Source organism: Ambystoma mexicanum, chromosome 3q (genome assembly GCF_040938575.1).
Source record: "Ambystoma mexicanum isolate Mex_15411 chromosome 3q, UKY_AmexF1_1, whole genome shotgun sequence".
NCBI lineage: Eukaryota > Metazoa > Chordata > Amphibia > Caudata > Ambystomatidae > Ambystoma > Ambystoma mexicanum.
The window spans coordinates 97365980-97385822 of NC_090926.1; the positions used below are offsets into that span (position 1 = coordinate 97365980).

Sequence of the window (19843 nt, forward strand, 5' to 3'; positions counted from 1 at the left end):
TTCTTCTCTGTTATGGTAAGATGAATTTTAGATAATTTGTTATATGACAGTTGTCTTTTAATGTTTATTAAGACTGCAAAGTATTTTTAGTATGACTTTTCTATTCATTTTCTTTTTCTCCTGGCTGTTTTTTATGGTCTATGCTGTTTCTATTTTGTATGAAATTGTGTAATTTTTTCTGAATAATTTGAACAAAATGAATGATGTTCTTTGATACGCCACCACAGTAAGGACAGACATCTGTTCCAACTTCATGCCATCTGCTACTCCAATAGCTCACCGGTAAAATACTGAATCTCAATTTTGTATATAACAATCTCATCTATTTCATCCGCACCACATCTAAGTAGCCCTCAAATCTCAGGACTTGCTTGCTTACCCAGTAGTCCACTAACATGGATTTTTGGGAAAGCAAATTCAAGACTTCCATCTCAGCTTTAGCCTCTTACCTTCTTAATTTCAAGTTTACTTAAGGTACTCATTAACTCAGGATTAGTCCAGAATACACTCAGATCTATATCCTCCAATCCCTTCCTGATGTGTGCAAACCACACTAAATGAACCACACGCAGGTTGAGCCAGGAGGTCTTTCACTGTTTTCCTGTACCTAAACATTCTCAGTGTGGTCCAGACCCTATCCTAGTAAAGTAGTGGTCTGGACTTACACAAATAATCTAGCCATTGCATATCTAACTCTACACGGACAAGTAAATTGGGGCACTGGTTGGCAAACCCAGAATGTTTTATTACGTATTTGAAACGGAGTTAGTACGGTAAACAAAGCATTCCCATTTCTATATATCCAGTGATATACGTCTACCCAAGGAGGTAAGACAGTTCTATTTTTTTGTGGGCTTGCAGAATGATGTTGATGCCATTGAGGGTGTAAATTGTGGAATGCTCTCCAGTCAATGGTCTTTGATCCATGCCCAGATAGCCATCATTCGCACCACATACAGAAACATCCTCATGAAAGATCAAGAAAGAAAAAAGGCAAGTCAACTGAGTCATTTAAAGGTGAAAAGGGGAGTGCATGGTTGTCAGCTTGCCCACATTCTCTTTAACATAGTCATACATTGTATGAACGTGACTTTGTCAAGGGCCAGAAAAGATATTCCCTGTTGGAAATGAAAGAACTTTGACTCCCATTTTTGCAAGCGGAGAGTGCAGAATTCATGATGGTAAAGGTCTTCTACGAACATTAAGCTGATAAAAACAAATTCATGTATATGGATGAAACCAAATTGATGTTGGTAGAGTCAAGGTAAACCCCAAGGAATACATTTTTTATTAGAGAAAAAAGGAATTGATCAAGTGTAGTGCTACAATTACCTAGAAATGTGTTTGCCCGCAAAATGACCTAGAGAGCCAATTATAGAAAACTATTGTGGCCAGCCAAAAAGTGGCCATTGATGTTCATAGAGAAAAGCCTATTTCCCCAGCTATATGTGGGCTACAGTATGTGCATATACGTAAGATTGCCCTTTGTTTAGGTTTTGGTGCAAACGTGTAGTTTTAGTCAATCCTACTGCAGCAAAAACCATGAGTATGAATAGTGGATAGTGGCAAATGTGTGTGAGCCCACATCCGCAACAGTGATGTACCACTAGTCCCTCATTTTGTATAATTCTGACATTGTGATTTGTTGAAAAGTGAACATTATGTGTGCGCTTTAACTGAAACTGGTAGCCTGTGCTGTCAATTCAATACAAATATCTACATCTTTCCAAGCTTGAGAGAACAGTTTTTGTGTATATTTTTGTGTGTGAAGTAAGCACATGTTTTGTATATAGACCTTTAATGATATGCATCACTTGTAATGATGGCCTTGAGTCATAGCATTGAATATCCTAGGGATACTGGGATGCTCTAAGCTCCAGGACATTCAATGCTTGAGTACATTTTCTCTATGTTTCACTCTCTAGCAACTCACATTCTCCCCCTTTATTCATACCTGTCCTTTTTCTCCATATCCCCTCTTTTTTCTGATCCCCGTCACCTTCCAATCCTAACTTACTGTCCCTTGTATTGTTTTCAACTCTTTTTTTCACAGGCTCCTCCCTGATTTACCCCAAACCCTCAGTCTCCTTATCTTTAGAAGCCAGCCGCCAGATCCGGAGAGGCACTGCTGGAGCAGTGCCTCATCCCAGCAAGTTTCGGAGTGCACCAGGTAAGCCCAGGCATCTTTGCTGGGTTCCCTGTGCACCCCCCCCACCCCCCGCATTTTCGAAAATAGCGCCTGCAACGCGAGCGCTCTTCACAATTCTGAAGAAGCTGTTTAAATTGCATGATGCACTGAATGCAGCATCAGTGCACCATCTATGCCTGCCAGCGCTCCCTGTCCACCATTACAGCCCACGAGGAGCCGATTCATCAAAGATGGCTGCCCTGGCCTCGGCCTGACTGCCTGACTCCCTACCAAGGACCTGCCTGCAACCGGATTGGCTGGCCTAGCGCCTTAGCCAATCCCTGATCACCGGCAGGCGAAGCCGGCCCACATGCACCAAGGCCCACTGTTACAAGGCCAGCACCTGTTTGGTTCCTGTTTGTGCCTGTATCTGCCGTCAGCCAGACCCCCCACCTGCAACATACAAGGTAACCCAAGTACCTATAGCCATGACTTTGCCACACATGCGGTCTCACAAATGATCTTAAAATATTAAGCTTGCCTCTTTTAAAAAGAGTATTAAATGCTGTTACTAAAAAGAAAAAATCAATGCTAGGCTGCCTCTCAGCTACTGGATCTAAAACCACCTAAGTAGCATGTGCCTCTCTACTGCTTACCTATCACCTGTAGGCCTAATTGCTATAATCGAATTTAGGTGCCCCACTGCCTATGCACCCTGCTTGTGACCTATGGTTTTTGTGCCTAATTGCTAAAATCGAATTTAGGTGCCCCACTGCCTATGCACCCTGCTTGTGACCTATGGTTTTTGTGCCTAATTGCTAAAATCGAATTTAGGTGCCCCACTGCCTATGCACCCTGCTTGTGACCTATGGTTTTTGTGCCTAATTGCTAAAATCGAATTTAGGTGCCCCACTGCCTATGCACCCTGCTTGTGACCTATGGTTTTTGTGCCTAATTGCTAAAATCGAATTTAAGTGACCCATTGCCTGTGACCCATTGCCTGTGCACCCTGCTAGCAACACAGGCTTTGTCTGCCTGCGCTGGACTATTGTACCCAGCCCATGTGCCTAAATAGTTCATCAAACTATATCACTGACTACTCAGACCCTACCAATATAATGCTGGCGCTCCTTACCATTATCATGTTCCCCTATTGTTTAGTCCCCAATGCTACACCATGCACAAGAGGTCATCTCATCAAGGTTGGCGAAGGACTAGTTAGACCAGGCTGTCCACGCCACTTCCCCATCCCCTGCCCCACCCCCTTCCTCCCCACACACCCCCCTTTCCACATACCATCCCCTCAGACCCACATTACACCCACCTCCACTAAAAATGGAGCAAACCTAGACCACCCGTGTCTTAGTCCCAACCCGTCCATATACAATCACAACACACCTATCAGCATTCATGATACGACCACACCCATCCTGGGTAATGAAAGACTCAATAGACTCATGTCTAGAACTAAAATGCCCCTACTACCCACCCCACTCACCGCCACACCCAATACACCAACCAAACTAAACACCACGCCCATTAATCTCCGACACAAAAGCCTCCACAACGCACCTCTCAAACACCTATCCAATAACAAAACCACTGATTCTTCCACCATCTTAGACAACACACCACCCTTTTCCCCCTCCTCCACCCTCAAAAGCGCACTCATCAATGCCCACTCATTAGGTGCCCATGCCATAGACATCCATGACCTTATTGAGGACCAACACCTTGACATGCTGGCGGTCACTGAAACCTGGCTCCATCCAGCAGCAGGACCATCTCTAGCCCTTGCTATTCCCCCAGGATTCAGTATCCTTAGAACAGACAGGTCAAACACCCAAGGAGGTGGAGTTGCAATAATAGCCAAAACCACTCTGGAAATCAGAGCTAGCCCAATAGAACAGATACAAGGCTATGAACTCCTTCTAGTGAAGTACACCTCCAACCCCAAAACCACCACCAACTTACTAGTGGTATACAGATCACCCAACAAAAATACACACCCTGACTTGGACATACCGCTACCCCTAACGCCCCTCATCAAGCCTAAAACTAAATGCATAGTCCTCGGTGACTTTAATCTAGGATACGATGACCCCCTGGACCCCCTGGACTCAGAAGCTTCTACATTCTATACAGCCATGTCAGAAATGCACTTCGTACAACTGATAGATAAACCCACCCACTCAAAAGGAAGAACCCTAGACTGGCTTCTCACGCTCAACTCTCTAATCACCATTGACTCCATCCTCCCAGTCAATTGGTCAGACCACTATGTAATTAACTTCACCATAGATAATGCCAGTACAGAGCACATCAGAAGCATTCGAAACTAGAAATATCAAAAAACTCTCCTCTGACAAACTCACTCCAGTCCTGAGTGCTGCCCTTGCCCTTACGGTTCCAGGCACTAACAACCCTTCCTATCTAGCTGAACAATACCAACAATGCCTTACCCAAACTATTGACCTACTTGCTCCCATCACCACCAAAACCCGTAGACCTGACAAACGTTCCTGTTTTTGGTTTAATGAGGAACTTGTAGCCTTAAGACGCACTAAAAGATCTCTTGAACACCTCCATAAGAAAAACAATACCCCAGAATCAGCACTAGCCTTCGCTGAAGCTAACAAAATATATAAATCAGCTATAATCTCTCAAAAAGCCAATGCCTTCAACCTCCGCATTACTAATGTGTCCTCCGACAGCAAAGAACTGTTTACCATCCTTAGAGAGCTCGAAAACCCCTGTCAAACTTCAGCACCTTCTAACGCTAGCAAAGACTGGTGCACCACTATACAAAGCGCACTCTCATCTAAAATTCTCCTACTACAAAACAAAATTGATAATAAAAAAACGCTCCTAGCTGACAAAACTCCACCCACTATATCAACGACTACATCAAATGCCACTATTGGCCCCCCATTTCAATTTACACCAGTGTCTAACAAAGAAGTATTTGACACCATAATGAAACTCAAAGCTTCCAACTGTAAAGAAGACCAATTCCCCTCCCATCTAGTAAAACTCTGTGCCCCCACCCTCACACCCATAATTACCGAATTCATCAATGCCTCTTTCCTCAAAAACACAGTCCCCACCAGTATTAAAAAAGCTTGGGTAACACCTCTCCTAAAAAAAACAACACTGGACCCCTCAATACCCACTAATTACCAACCTATTACAACGGTCCCATTTCTCCTAAAAATAATTGACAAAATAGCCTATTGCCAAATTCAGAACCATTTGGAACAACATCAACTATTAGGAGACCGCCAGTCAGGATTCCGCCCCAACCACAGCACAGAGACAGCCCTCCTTGATCTGAAGATCCAAATGGATGCCACTAAAGAAGCAGGCAAACTCTGTCTGCTGATGCTCCTGGACCTCTCAGCGGCCTTCGATCTGGTCGACCACGACAAACTCTGCAACACTCTAGCAAACAACTTCAACCTAGCTCAGAGTGCTACCAACTGGATCAAATCATTCTTGGCTGATAGGACCTCCAGAGTGTCCATCGGCAAAGAATCAGCAGACCCAGTGCCTGTCCCAGCAGGTGTGCCGCAAGGCTCTTGCCTATCCCCCACACTGTATAATGCCTACACTAAGCTATTATTTGCAGCTTTGGATGCCATGGGTGTTATCTATACTAACTTCGCCGATGACACCCAAATCCTCATTCCTCTCTCAGGCAATCATGAACAAGACTCCCTCCTGGTTAACCAAATCTACTCACTCATCCAAAACTGGATGGCCAATAATAGCCTTTGTCTCAATGACGATAAAACAGAGCTCCTCATACTAGGCTCTTCCAGCAAAATCAACACCCTTGAGCCTGCCTTCAAATCACTTCTGTATGGACCCAAGACAGCAGCCATAAGCAGAGACCCCTCCCCAATGACTCGTGACGGAAGTCTGAACCGTACTACAGTGAAATCCACCCAAACTAAAAAAAACGCCCACCCACATATACTCCGCCACCCACCCCCTGCTTACCTTTTCGCCGTCCACTCATCTTCTAACAATGCAGCATCGGAACCGTCCCTCCTACGTGGTCGGAACTGCCACTGCAGGGTCCACTTTTCCTTTTTTTCTTCTCTTCCCATCCCCCGCCTCCAAACCTCCGGAAACAGGGGACAGCCCTGCTGTCCCCCAAAAGCCATCACTACCATAAATGGGAACTGGGGGACACCCCCGCAATCCCTGCTCCCATGTTTGGTAGTGATTACCCAAACTGATCGTTTACAAACGATTGAATGGTACTGGATGAATTCGGCCAGATTTACCATACGAACGATCAATTATGTTATGGATCAATTTGGTTAATACCTTTTTGCACCAGTGCAATGATTGCCCTAGTCCTAGTACTTTACCCTGGTGAAAAAATTCATTGAAAGAATTTGTTTTTTGCCCCAGGGCAATTTTTGCTTTATTGCCAATAGTGCTTGCACCGGTGGAAAGTTATTGTAATACCTAGTCTTCAATAAACTTTCTCAGACCCTAATGAACTCACTCCACTGTGCCATTTGCAGCTTCAGCAGAGCAGTTGGAAAGAGGTTGCAGGCAGAAGTGTCCCATAGGTGTCTGGTCCTGGCTTAATAGGGGATGGGGGTCAGTCTTCTCATCGCTCTGGCATCCAGAAGAGCAGAATCAGGGCTTTAAACAAGGATCCCACAAATCTAATCCCATCCTTATTTCAAGGTCTGCTCAGTGACGCCCAAAGATCCCACCTATAGAACAAAGAGTGTTGGTCAGGATCGGTCAGGCCTTGTATGTTCACTGATGCTCACACCGTTTTTTGCGGCTACTTGCACCATGCTTGCATGCTTACAGTGTGGGGGAGTGCACAGAAGTGGCTGCAAGATGTCTTATTAGCAGAATATACAAACTCTGAAGAAGCAGCAAAACATTGTCAGTCTCATAATCACAATAAATGCAGATCTTTCAGATCGTTCAGTATCATTTACCTGTTGGCCACAGCGTTCTCCTTGCATTCCTTGATGTCATTGATTCGTTTTCCGTACCTGGAGAGGAAAGGACAGCACACTGAATTAACCGTGGAAGTACTTGTGCGAGGGGTGGAGGATGGTGTGGATGGAGCGTTGCAGAGGTAACAATAAAATGTCTGGACCTAGAAATGACTAAGTCAATCCATATTATGATCCAGTCCTTCAACTTTTAGCACCAACACTCAATTATCTCGTAACATTTGCAAAGCCATTCTATGAGATCTAGTTACCACATTAGCCACGGTAACTGGCCGGGTAAGAGACTAGTGCAGCTGCCTGCAACCTTTCACTCTCCAGATGTTTTGGACTTCAGTTCCCTTTATCCCTTGCCATTGACAATGCTTGCTAGAGATGATGGGAGCTGAAAATGTTAAAGGTATTTGTACCGCGCACCGTCACCAACGGAATTGGTCCCCAGGCACTCTGGCGGATCTGTAAATGATAAGGTGGGATGGGTTAGTAAGGTGATGAGAGAGTAGGATAGTGAGAGGAGAGGTGTTCTGTTGGCAGCTTCAGCTCGGTATAACCAGATGATGAGCTTTGGTGCGGGTATTGGATCGGTGTCAGTACGCGTGTGCTGTTGCTCCGGTTTATGTGTTATTGCAATGTTGTGAAGTGCGTGCGGCTTGTTGTGCGAGAGATGGTTGTGTGAGTTTTTTGAGTGAGATAAGTATGCAGAGTTTGAGCTTATATTGGTTAGTGGGTTATCTGATCTTTAGCATGCTAACATTCACAGTTCTATCCAAGTGTGGACATGCTAATATTCACAATTCTATCTAAGTCTGTACCTGCTGCTAGTCACAGTTCTATCCAAGTGTGGACATGCTAATATTCACAATTCTATCTAAGTCTGGACATGCCAGCATTCACAATATTATCTAAGTGTGGACATGCTAATATTCATAATTCTATCTAAGTCTGGACATGCTAGTATTCACAATTCTCTCTAAGTCTGGACATGCTAATATTCAAAGTCCTATCTAGATGTGACGCAGGTTAATATTCACAGTTCTATCTAAGTCTGGACATGCTAACATTCACAGTTCCATCCAAGTTCGAACATGCCAACATTCGTAAATCTATCCAAGTGTGGACATGCCAATATTCAAAGTCCTATCCAGATGCGACGCAGGCCAACATTCACAACTCTATCCAAGTCTGGACATGCCAGCATTCACAATACTATCTAAGTGTGGACAAGCTAATATTCACAGTTCTATCTAAGTGTGGACAAGCTAATATTCACAGTTCTATCTAAGTGTGGACATGACAACATTCAAAGTCCCATCTAGGCGCGACGCAGGCTAATAATCAAAATTCTAAGTGTGGACATGCTAATATTGAAATTTCATCTAAGTGCGACGCTTGTTGACCTTGAGAAGCAAGTTAGTAGGTAATGCAAGGCAACTTTGACAATCCTGTCATGAATAAATTCAGTCTGGTGGTCACAAAACATGCTGGGTGTGCCTGGTGGGAGTCTATGGCAGTTTGTTAATAGGAGGTAAGATAGAGTGGCAGGGGTTTTCTGGAGTAGAGTGATTGCTCCACTCCCCACCCATGCCACACTCACAGTTTTTGTTGGTGTCTGTTGAATGCTGGCTTCACTGGCTTCCCCTGCGGACACCTGTAGACACATCTTGGAGCCGCCAATGTCGGGGCCGCCCTTGGCCTTGGGGCCTTTAGCCGAAGGAGGCTGCCGGGCAGGGGGCTGCCCTGGAGTGTTCCTTATGGCCGCGCAGAGCACCAATCCGGTCTCGGGGGTGGTCCCAAAACAGAGGAAATTATAACGTTTGGGCCCGCACAGGAGTCTGGGGGCACAACACTCACCGGGGGCTGCAGGCGCATGATGGCGGCGTCGCGTGCAGTGCGGGTCTGTAGGCCCGGCTGCTTTCTCAAAATGACCAATCACGGAGGGAGGGCGGGTTGGGAGGCGGGAGGGGAGAACCCAGGAAATGGAAAGTGGGTTGCGAACAAGGGCTGCACACACCCCTGGCGGGGTCCCAAAACAGATGGAATTATAACGTTTGGGCCCGCACAGGGGTCTGGCGGCACAACACTCACTGGGGGCTGCAGGCGCATGATGGCGGCGTTGTGTGCAGTGCGGGTTTGTAGGCCCGGTTGCTTCTCAAAATGACCAATCACGGAGGGAGGGTGGGTTGGGAGGCGGGAGGGGAGCACCCAGGAAATGGAAAGTGGGTTGCGAACAAGGGCTGCACACGGGCCTGGCGGGGTCCCAAAACAAAATGGAATTATAACGTTTGGGCCTGCACAGGGGCCTGGGGACACAACACTCACCGGTCTAAAGTCTAAAACATCGGGCGAGCCCAAGGCGGATGATCCCTATACTAGTGGGACACTCATTTATTATATTATTTTGAGATTTGCTGCTATGCGCACTAGAAGAGCAATCAGCATTACATTGGAGATGGCGGCCTACAGTCAAAGGGAGCCCTCGAAATGCAGCCTTGAGGTGCAAGGATTCCAAAGAGAATCCATGACTAGCGTGCCATTTTGGAATGGCTCTTAGGGACCGATTCACGTGAATAGGCAGTGCAAGTGGTAAATACCACGCAGCACTGCACAATTTTATCCAGGTTCCACCACCTATTCTGCAGTGTCCTCGAATGGAGGGTCCTCACAAAGTGTCTGAAAGAAACTAGAAAATTGCCAAAAATTCCAATGCTGTTGGCAGCCTTTTCAGTAATTACTGATTAACTTTATGGAAAGGCTGGTGATAGCTATCCCGAATTCCAAAAACCTATTTCAGGAGAGTTATTAATTCATTAAATAGGCCAGATTCTGTCATTAAATTAATGACGTTGCTTGTTGGCGAGGGGAAGATGAGGAGTGATGTTTTTGGGGCACTCCTTAGAGATGACAGACCACACATTTATGGTACCGCATTTTGTACGGCTGTTTGAAGATTGACAAATGTGGAGAACTGCAAATGGAATTCCCATGAATGTGCCAGTAGTCAAGACTGTTTTAAGGTAATTCCAAAAACAATCAGATTGCTGCTGAATTTTGCACTTCTCCATCATTTTCGACACTATGGGCCTCATTACAACCCTGGGGTTAAGGGGTTAACGGCGCCGTAAAAGGCTGCGGCACCGTTAAACCCTTAACGCCAGATTCACACTTTAACGCCTGCTTTTTGCAGGCGTTAAAGTCCATCCCGCTAAGGGACCTTGGTGCTAATTACGGCACCGTAATTTATGGTGCCGTAATTAGCGCCTTCCCCATTCCCATTGAGCCCTATGGGCCAAAAATGGGAATGGGGAAGGGGCCATGGTGAATGGGGATTTACCGCCCCGCCAACCTTGGATAGGGGCGGTAAATCCGCCATCCACCATGGCGGAATCCGGCATGGACCATGGTGCTAAAAGCACCATGGTCCAACGCCAAGGTTGTAATGAGGCCCTATGTGAATAGTAACAACCTGAGAATCAGGCCGGTAGGACTCTGAAGGATTAATTGCAGAGGGTATAGTTGCCAAAGAGAGCGATTGCCATCATACACAGAACAAAATAAAGTGTCACACTCTATTGGAATTTAATAAGGTACTTCTGAATTTGCAGATGTAAGAGGAGTGTTTTTTGATTTTTATTAATACAATTATGCAGGTAATTCTTTTTCTTTTTCTGGAAGGGAGCTCTGCTAATCAATTCCTCTTTCACCACACCCCATGTTGAAATCATAGTCCAATCATGTGTCTTTGCAGAGATAGTCTCCTGACACCCCTAGCACATCCCTGAAGTGGCCGGAGGACAGTTTTAAAGGTCACATGTATGCTCCAACAGCGACAGAAACACAACGTTCCAACAGGCAGAGGTGACTTTTTAATTTTCTACACCTCTGATTCAAAACATAATAATTGCGTATCCTAGTCAGCATGGTGGCACATTAAATTATAACTATACACCATTCTTGGTTGTGGCATGGTTGCTGGTGGGGTCACACATGCATACAGCTACAGAATTTGAAAAGCATACTAGTGTCAGCTTGGTAGGCAGTTCTACAACTATAATAGGGCTGATGTGCATTAGCAGTTTGGCCTGGCTATCTCCACATCAGCCATGTGGGACAATTTCCAGAAAGCTGCTTCTTTGTTCCCGCAAAGGAAGTCCAACATCTTCCTCCCAGGGTACAGGCAACCTTCCCAGTAAGTCCCCTGGAACCTGTACTTCAAAGGTAATCCTGACATAAAGCCACACTAACACCAGGGTGCATATCACTGGATTCCCTTTGAAGTCAGCAGGCATGGGAAAGTGACCAGAGAAGCGAGGTTTGCTGAGATAGGGGTTCCACTATCTTGCCTCTGCTAGGGCTCTCAACAATTTCCTGTCCCCCCACTTCCAGCAAAGGACTCTGGGTACGATGTTAGAAGGCAAAGGACACTTGCTACAGCAGCCTGGATTGGACCCCTAGCAATAGGCTTACTTTGGATCAATCCACTGAAACATTTTGCTTTTATAAGGGAAGGAAACACTTCTCTTAGTTGATTCATCTTTGGGTTTTGAAAGAAGAAGGATTCACCTGAAACCTGTTGGGTATACAGCCTGATTCAAAGTGCAGTGCCATAGAGGTGAAGATGGAGGATTGCTCTGCCCCCCAACAATCCCCAGGTAACAATTGGGGGTGACATGCTGTTAGACCAAGGACTCTCTGCTGGATGTGAACTGGAACCATGATTTGGATCACAGGATGTGAAGAACCACGTGTAGGTGCCAGACAGCTTCTTGGAGTGGAAGTGTGGCACTGAGGACTTGCCTGGTAACCAGAGACCCTGCATTAGGCCTCCCAGCAACCCAGAAGGCCAGAAGGAGGTGGGACCCTGACTCTTTGCCCCAGGACACCTGTGCGCCAGTACGAACATGCTCAGTGCACTTCTACGCACTACAGGACTCGTGGTGCTGCTTTTGAAGCCTGCGCATCTTTGAACCACTTACCTGGCTTTCAAGTCATCCAGTCGCTGGATCAACCCATTGCAGTAGACCACATGACTCAACCCAATCACAAGCTCGACTCCATGGAAGCAATTGATTCAAACACTGACTCAACCTGCTGGAAGCCATCAAATTGCCCGTCTCTAACACTAACTCAACCCAGCAGAGGATTGTTTTCGCACCAATTTCACTGCTGCCTCAAACTGCTGGAAGCCATCGACTCGACTGTCTCGAATGGCAATTCAACCCTACAGGAGCCTGCACATCAAATCACTCACTCAATGTGACTGACCATTTGTACTGTGTTGAGATGCATGTTCAAATTGCCGCCCCTCCCAAACGATTTAGACTGCAGAAAATATATTAACACGTGAAGAATGTGCAGAGGGTGGTGTAGGGGGTAGGTGGGGGAATCCCATGGGTGTATGCAACTGCTGGAGATGCATGTATTTTGGAAGTTTATACAGGGGAGAAACTAACTATGTGCTCTGCGAATAGTGTCACATAGAATACATTGCATGTGCGCGACGTTCATAACATAAACTAAACATTGTATCTAAGTGTAGGCCTGAATACTTGTAGGCCATGTTGGAGACACAGAATAAGGAGGCCTCATCTCTTGCTTGATTGCCACATTCCAAATTCCAGGCATAGTACCGAACACACACATACAATCACATACAAATGTATCAAGCCAGGCCTTTTAACAATTAGGCAATAATGTGGGCAGCCAAATGAGAGAAGGGCTATGGCCCAGTACGAAGGCCATATTCATGGGAGCTGAGGCAGAGGTCTTGAGCTGACAAAACATGAACTGAGATTTAGGAAACCAGCGCCCCCAAAAATAATATTAATTCTATTTGAACCACCAGATGCTCAAGAACAATACTCTTAAATCTTTCATGGATGAATTAGTTGGATACCAGGCCTACCTCTCGGGAGGAGTAACTGGTACTGAAGGGAGCAGAGAACAACCAGGTCCATGATTTGTACCAGGGCGAGCAAAGTGTGATGCCAATACTTATAAGACTGCAGCTGGGAAGCATGATGGAGGCGTCTGCGTGCCTGGGATGAGAAAAGAGTTGCCCTGTTTGCAAGACCAGGCAGACCAGGCTGACCTCAAAGTTATCTGCCGAGTTCATGCTGATGACCAGGTGCACATCACGTGATTAGGAGTAAAGGCAGGGTGGTACCATTTATAATTCAACCAATTACCTTGCAGCACTTTCAGGTGAAGAGACTGTCACTCAAGTGTGGAGAAGATGGAATAACCAATTGTAAAAGGGCCTATATGTGACTATTAGCATTTAAATCGGCGGCAGCCAATGAGGGTGGGGGATGAATATTGTATATTGAATTTGTCATAAATGACCATTTTTAAGTTTATAAGATTAAGTTCACGTTGATGAAGAGAGAGAGTTCTGTGACAGGGGACTAATAATACCCCTGTCACCATTTTTCTTTTTGTATACAAAATAAAGCTCTTGCTCTTCTCGAAGAAGGGTGCACCTCTCCTTTTTCCCTAGCAGGATGTTTTTTATAGGTCTGGTCAGCTAACATCAACCCAGGTATCAGGGGGAGGAGCTGGCTGGCCAGACCTTGGCAAAATCTTATTATCAACATTAATTAGTGATATCGGTGGTAAGCACACTCTTCTGGCGGCTTGCCTTTTTTATGCAGTAAAATCACAGTGGCTACACACAAAGATATAGGCAAGGACCCCCGCACAGCTGATTCTGCATATACCTGCAACAGTATGGGCACCAGTATTGGTGCATAAGCTTTGTAGAACTCCCCGGAAAGGCCCTCGGTCTCAGAGTGCTTGGATCCCGGAAGCTCCTTGATCACCACCTGGATCTCCTCCAGCATGACCTCACGATTGAGAGCCACCCTGAGCAGCGGATCCAGCCAGTACAGTTCTACATTATCTAGGTATTGTTGCATGCTTAATGAGAATACACTGTTTTTTTGGGATATCAACCATCTGTGTCCTGCTCTGAGAGAAGGGTGGCAGTTATTCAGTGAAGTAACGAAGTAGAACCCCCTACTTCGGTGGATAAAAGAAAATGTTCGGGGCTCAGGTGAACCATACTCCACCTAAAGTATAGCGCCAAAGGTCCATCAAGACTCACACTCAGTGATTGTGAGAAAATAATATATTCAAAATGCCCTTTCTGAGACACGTGTTTCGGCAACAGGCTCGCCGTTTTCAAACAGGGCTAGTGGGTGTCAATATTAGTCAATTTTACAATTAGTTGATTGCCTTGTTCATGGGATAAATCCTGCCTCGCAAGAGGTGGTCCTGTTTGTAAGGGTCGGCGTCTGCAGTGTGTGAGTCTTAATTGACTTTTGGCGCTATACTTTAGGTAGAGTAGTTTTCACATTTTCTATTGTTGCATGCTTGCGTGCATTCCTGTGTGTATCTCGAAGCATAGAGGTGCCCATCTAATTCACAGAACGTCTCCACATTGTCTTTTTCTGCATGTGGGTGCACCACCCCCCAGGAATCCCTAATCACCTCAATGTGGTGACGTCTTCTATTGGCTGCCAACAATAGGGCCAGAAAGGCACCAGATTTTTGTCCCTCTCCATACTGTCTCATCATGTGGCAACTGCTCAGAAATGTAACCTTCCTATTTGCGTTTGCCTGGAAGCTGTCTAGCTCCTGTCGTAGTGCTGCGAGGAGCCGAGGTTCAGCCGAGGAAGTGTAGTCTGCCTCCAACTGCTTCAGCTTCTTTTCATTAGTCATAAGATCCCTCCTGATCAACCTAAGTATCCCATTCGCCTTGGTCATGCATATACCCCTGATGTAACATGTAAAGCAGTCCCAAAGCACACCTTGTGAAGCAACTGAACTAACATTATGATTTTAAAAAAGCAACAGTTTCAGCATGAATTCCCTGATGGAAGACAGTGTCCTCCCGCACATTGGTTTAAGCCTCCAGGATTTCATACCCTCACCCCCCTGACCTCCCTGCAGTAATACAGTCCAGAACAACGGGCAAGTGATCAGACAGGGTCCTGGGAAGAATCTGGCATACACCCACAGAGACCCCCCCTCCCACCACTGGACACCAGTAGGTAGTCAAGTCTGTAGCTCAACCCATGCACACATGAATAAAATGTATAATCCTGCACATCCCAGTTTTGCATCTTCCAAGCATCCACCAGGTCGTAGATTTCACGAACCAAACATCAAAAATCTGTCTACTGGCTTTCAATTGAGCACCACTATTTCCCCCTGATCTGTTCCAAGCTGGGTCAAGCACATTATTAAGATCCACACCCCACACAATAATCATGTCAAGACACACAGCCAGGTTGACCATCAACCATTGAAAGGAGTCCCCACTGTCCACATACACAGCCCATAGGTGTTAACTAACATAACCTTTACAGACCATCACAGCCCTCCCTTCCTCATCCTTTACCACCTTTGAGAATTGGAATTTTACTTCCTTGTTAATCAGGATCGCTATTCCCCTAGCATAGGTCGAATATATGAGGAATAGTATCCATGACAGCCCCATGGAGAAGCCCAGCGAGATTCTGAGGAAGGTGCAAGATGCGTCTCTTGGAGAAATACCTGCTCAAATATTGTAAAATCTCCCTGGCCATAGGAGCTGATCACCCCACCTAATATTCCATGTGCCTACCTTAAAGGCCATTCCGAAGGCCTAGACAAACACAGAATCAATACTGTCTCATATCTAAAGGAGACTCCTGTGCCAACACACCAGGAGGTCATGGTCACCTCCCTTGAATTCCAACAAACAACACCCCCAATCCCAACTGTAGAACCCTCAACCATCCCACCCCTACAGGCAAACCCAACCGACCTGAAAGCCACCCCCTAACCCCCTACATAGCTACCATAGTACAACTGCAGTGCTCCAGATGCTAGTGTCCAGCCCAGTACCCGCTAGCCCGAAACAACACAGGATCAATAGAAAACCCAAGATAGCCACTGAGGGGCCAGTTCTGTTGAATAAAAGTCCATCTTGTACCAGTATCAGGGCCCACCGTCAACAACGCACAAACAATTCCAGGGGTTCTTAATGTTCAGGGTCCACCTGGCCCTCTGCGCCCTGGATTCCGGCTCTGTTCCAAGGCCTTGATTTATTCCTTCCTGCCACTCTCTAAACCCCATCCAGAAAGGAGCTGGCCGACTCTGGAGACATAAAAACTGTGTCTTTCCCTCAAAGTGGATACAAAGCTTTGCAGCGAAGAACAGAGAGTATTGAATGTGGTCTCCGTTTAAACCCCCCAGAGGATCTCCTGGAGGCCTGAACGGTGGCCAAAAAGTCCGGGAAGGCCGGAATTTATCGCCATCATACTGCAATTCCCCCTTCGAATGCACAAGACGAAGGATGGTAGCACGATCCTGGTAATTCACTAGGTGTACTATGATGGGGTGTGGGGAAGTCTTGCTGCTGGAAAGCAGTGCACACTCTCAACAACAAACACCATGCTTGGCCATGCTGTGCTGTAACATGTCCACCTTGGAAGCTACGATATCGAGCTTAGAGTCCAGACAGCCAATACTAGCCTTGAGCTGTAAGAGGATCACCTTAATGTCAGAATCCGGGTCTGGGGACACCTCCCCTGAGATTGCCCCTCCATACCTTGGTCTATCTGTTGCAGCACACTCCGGGGGCCCTGATTGCTGAGCCACACTTAGGAGAATAGCTTCTTTTGTGATTCATCTGCTTTCCTCATGATGGATCAGTGAGGCTGCGGCTGGACAAGACCGTGGGACCCCCGTTGGCATCACCCACTGGTGAAGATAGACAGGGGAGATCCCAACCGTACACCCACAGATGGCCCTGCCATTGCAAATCGGGGTAATCTGCAGTATCAACTCCACGCAGTCAGCCAGTCCAGGTGCCGCCTCCCCACCTTACATGCAGGAGTCTTACACCAAAAATCGCCAGCCCAAACCCAGTGTTCTAGAACGGCGGGCAAGCCCCCAGCTGATGCTTCACCAGCACACCAGAGTCCCTGTAGCTGCCGTGCAAACAGCAAAGATCGTCGATCTACTCGGAGCGCTGTCCCTGCAAGGGTCAAACCTCCAATGTGCTTGCCAACTCTTCCACCACAATCAGGGAGTAAAGCTTGCCCCTGCCTCCCTGGTACTGTGCCCAAGCCGCTTGGGATTTCCGGCCGAATCACCTGGCCGGCACCTCGCTGCTTGACCCACGCACACAGACTCCTTCACTCCTCGAGCTCTGTTATCTGTTGACTCTGCAGTCGCCCGAGGCCAGGCCATGGTCAAACCAGCCCTTCATGGCAGGCAAGCCGCATCGCCATCTAGCCGCTCCTCCTGTTGGTCAGGACTGGGGGCTGCCCACCATACCACCAGGCCGGCCCACACACACCAGCACTGGAGCCCAAGGACACCTGTCTGGAACCGTTGCTGGCTCCGGCAGAGGGCCAGGAGTCGTGCTCACTACTACAAGGCCCGCCACCCGTTCTGCCGCACCAGGCTTAACAGGAGCTTGTAGAAGCCTTGTTACGGGCAGAAACTTCACCCAGTGTTGCCTGGCCACTCCAGACCATCACAAATGCCACTCAGTCTTCATAAGCCAACTCAGGACCGTGAGAAGACAGGATTAATCAGGGCTCTTCTCTGGAGCTCACAACGATTCCGCCATACTCAGCCACGCTCTCTGGCGCCACCCGTATATGCAATTGTTTGACTGGCTTCAGTTTCAAGTTGGAGGGGGATGTGGATATACCCACCTTCACTAGTACATTCTCGAAGCAGATTCACCAGTTGTGAGGGCAGCAAAGGGGCAGCCTTTAATGGGCATGGCTAGGCAAGTCCTCTTTAAGCCACTGTGTTCCAGCAAACAGTTTGGACAGGAGGAATGCTAAAATAGCATTGGAAAGCTCATAAAACAGTATGTCCAAGTTGTGATACCTTTTATTGAACCATCAAAAAGAATATGCCGATATGGTACAAGGCATTAGCTTTCGATGTCCCATACGCTTCTTCATCAGTTGATGGTCGCAGAATAACTAAAAATTACACAAATACAAAACACCACATTTCTTTCTTGTAGACAATAAGGTGCATTTTCACTTTAAACTTTGTTGGGTGAAGCATGAGCATGCATGAAATGCAGGCCTGGAACAGCCAGATTTTCCAAGGAAGCATACATCTAGCAGCAGGAAATGGTGCATAGTGAAACTGATCCACAGTTCTAACAGTGATGGGGGTCACGCGTCAAGAATGCACACATTATTCATACAATTAATTACTAGGTGCCTTCTGTGAACATCTTATGTGCAACCGTTTTGTTTATGAATGTTGTATTCCTTCTTGAAACGTAAACTGCGAATCGGTTTCAATGTGTGCCGTGTCCTCTGGCCGCATGTATGCCTGATTAGACAATGTGGCTGTCCCATACCTGCATTCTATGCACACTCCTGATTCATCCAAGACATTTAAAAGTGCAAATGTTAATTTCTTTCAACAACAAAAAAAGCTAAATCCCAGTAATGGCATGAATTCGAGTAATTACCCACCGCAATTTTGAGGTTTTGATCTGGTAGGGTGATCTCATGGCTGAGGCAGCATATACCTAAAGCACTAGGCATATGTGTACCAATCATAACAGCTTCTTTTCTCTATTGCCTCAAGTCTCACAACTATTGTTTTGCATGCTAAGGATTTGCAACGGAGGAAGAGAACAGATTCCTGCTGCTCCATGAAGACACTCAGCACATCTGGATATCACATTTAAATATGAATGGTACCCTAACGTGCTCCTTTGGAGCACACATTCATCACCAAGAAGAAGTCCCACTACCATCTCCACATGTTAAAGCATATCCTGCATCTCCTCAACATGCAAAGTGACACGGGATCTGATCTTTTTTCACGTTGATTATTGCACCTGCTTATCTCAGTCAGTCATTCAGTCAATACAACTTCAACTTTACAAACACATGTATAAAACACATATCCATTTCCACACAGCACACAGGAAATAAAATGACCAAGGAAAATTGCTATTATAAAAAATACACAGATAAACCATGGCTAATTAATATCTGCTAAAAAAAAATAATTTTCCACATTATCAATAAAAGGCTAAAACAGGCTCGTAATCAACAAGATCCCTAAAATTCAATATTTAAAAGTGTGCAAAAGACACAGAATGCGAGGAGAGAATACTCGCAACCTCGCAAAATTGGTATAGGCTAAGATATTTTTTTTCCATAAACAGGCACAAACATAAGGGCTAGGACCTTCTTATATCTCATTCTCAGGGGCCACCTGTTTCAGGGCCCTCGTTCTTTGTATCCAAACCCTGTGCACGGCTTGCAAAATCCCCTAGCCCACTAGCATTGGTGAGTAGTTTTTATGCAGGCTGAGTACCATTTCCATTATACTCAACCTTGCTGGCGAGTATGGGGATGTTAGAAACGAATTCTTCATTTACTGAAAACATACTTTGCAGTAAATGGAAAATACAGGTTTCACTGTGCATGCTTGACAGAATTGCAGCAAATATGACGTTTGCTTACGGCGACATGCACCATTTTACAAAAAGCACTGATAAATTGTTTGTTACCAATCACCTTAGGGCAAGTGCATTTCTCTTAGGTCGAGTATGGAAACTAAGGAACTCGCCCTGCAGGTCTAGTGGGATTTTCTAAGAATTTGCAAGGCCTGCTGTGTATATAATGCACCATTGCAAAGACAATGTGCGACATCAAAGGGTGTCTCAATAAATTCACAGCAT

General features: G+C 46.1%; 1 protein-coding gene across 1 annotated transcript in view; it reads right to left on the reverse strand.

Moving 5' to 3' along the window:
- Positions 1-19843, reverse strand: part of NCKAP1L (NCK associated protein 1 like) — a 2015530-nt gene that overhangs the window by 1658059 nt on the left and 337628 nt on the right. Inside the window, exon 10 of the mRNA XM_069653209.1 lies at positions 7102-7158. Within this exon, the coding sequence (XP_069509310.1) occupies positions 7102-7158 (57 nt within the window). The remainder of the gene's footprint in view (positions 1-7101; positions 7159-19843) is intronic.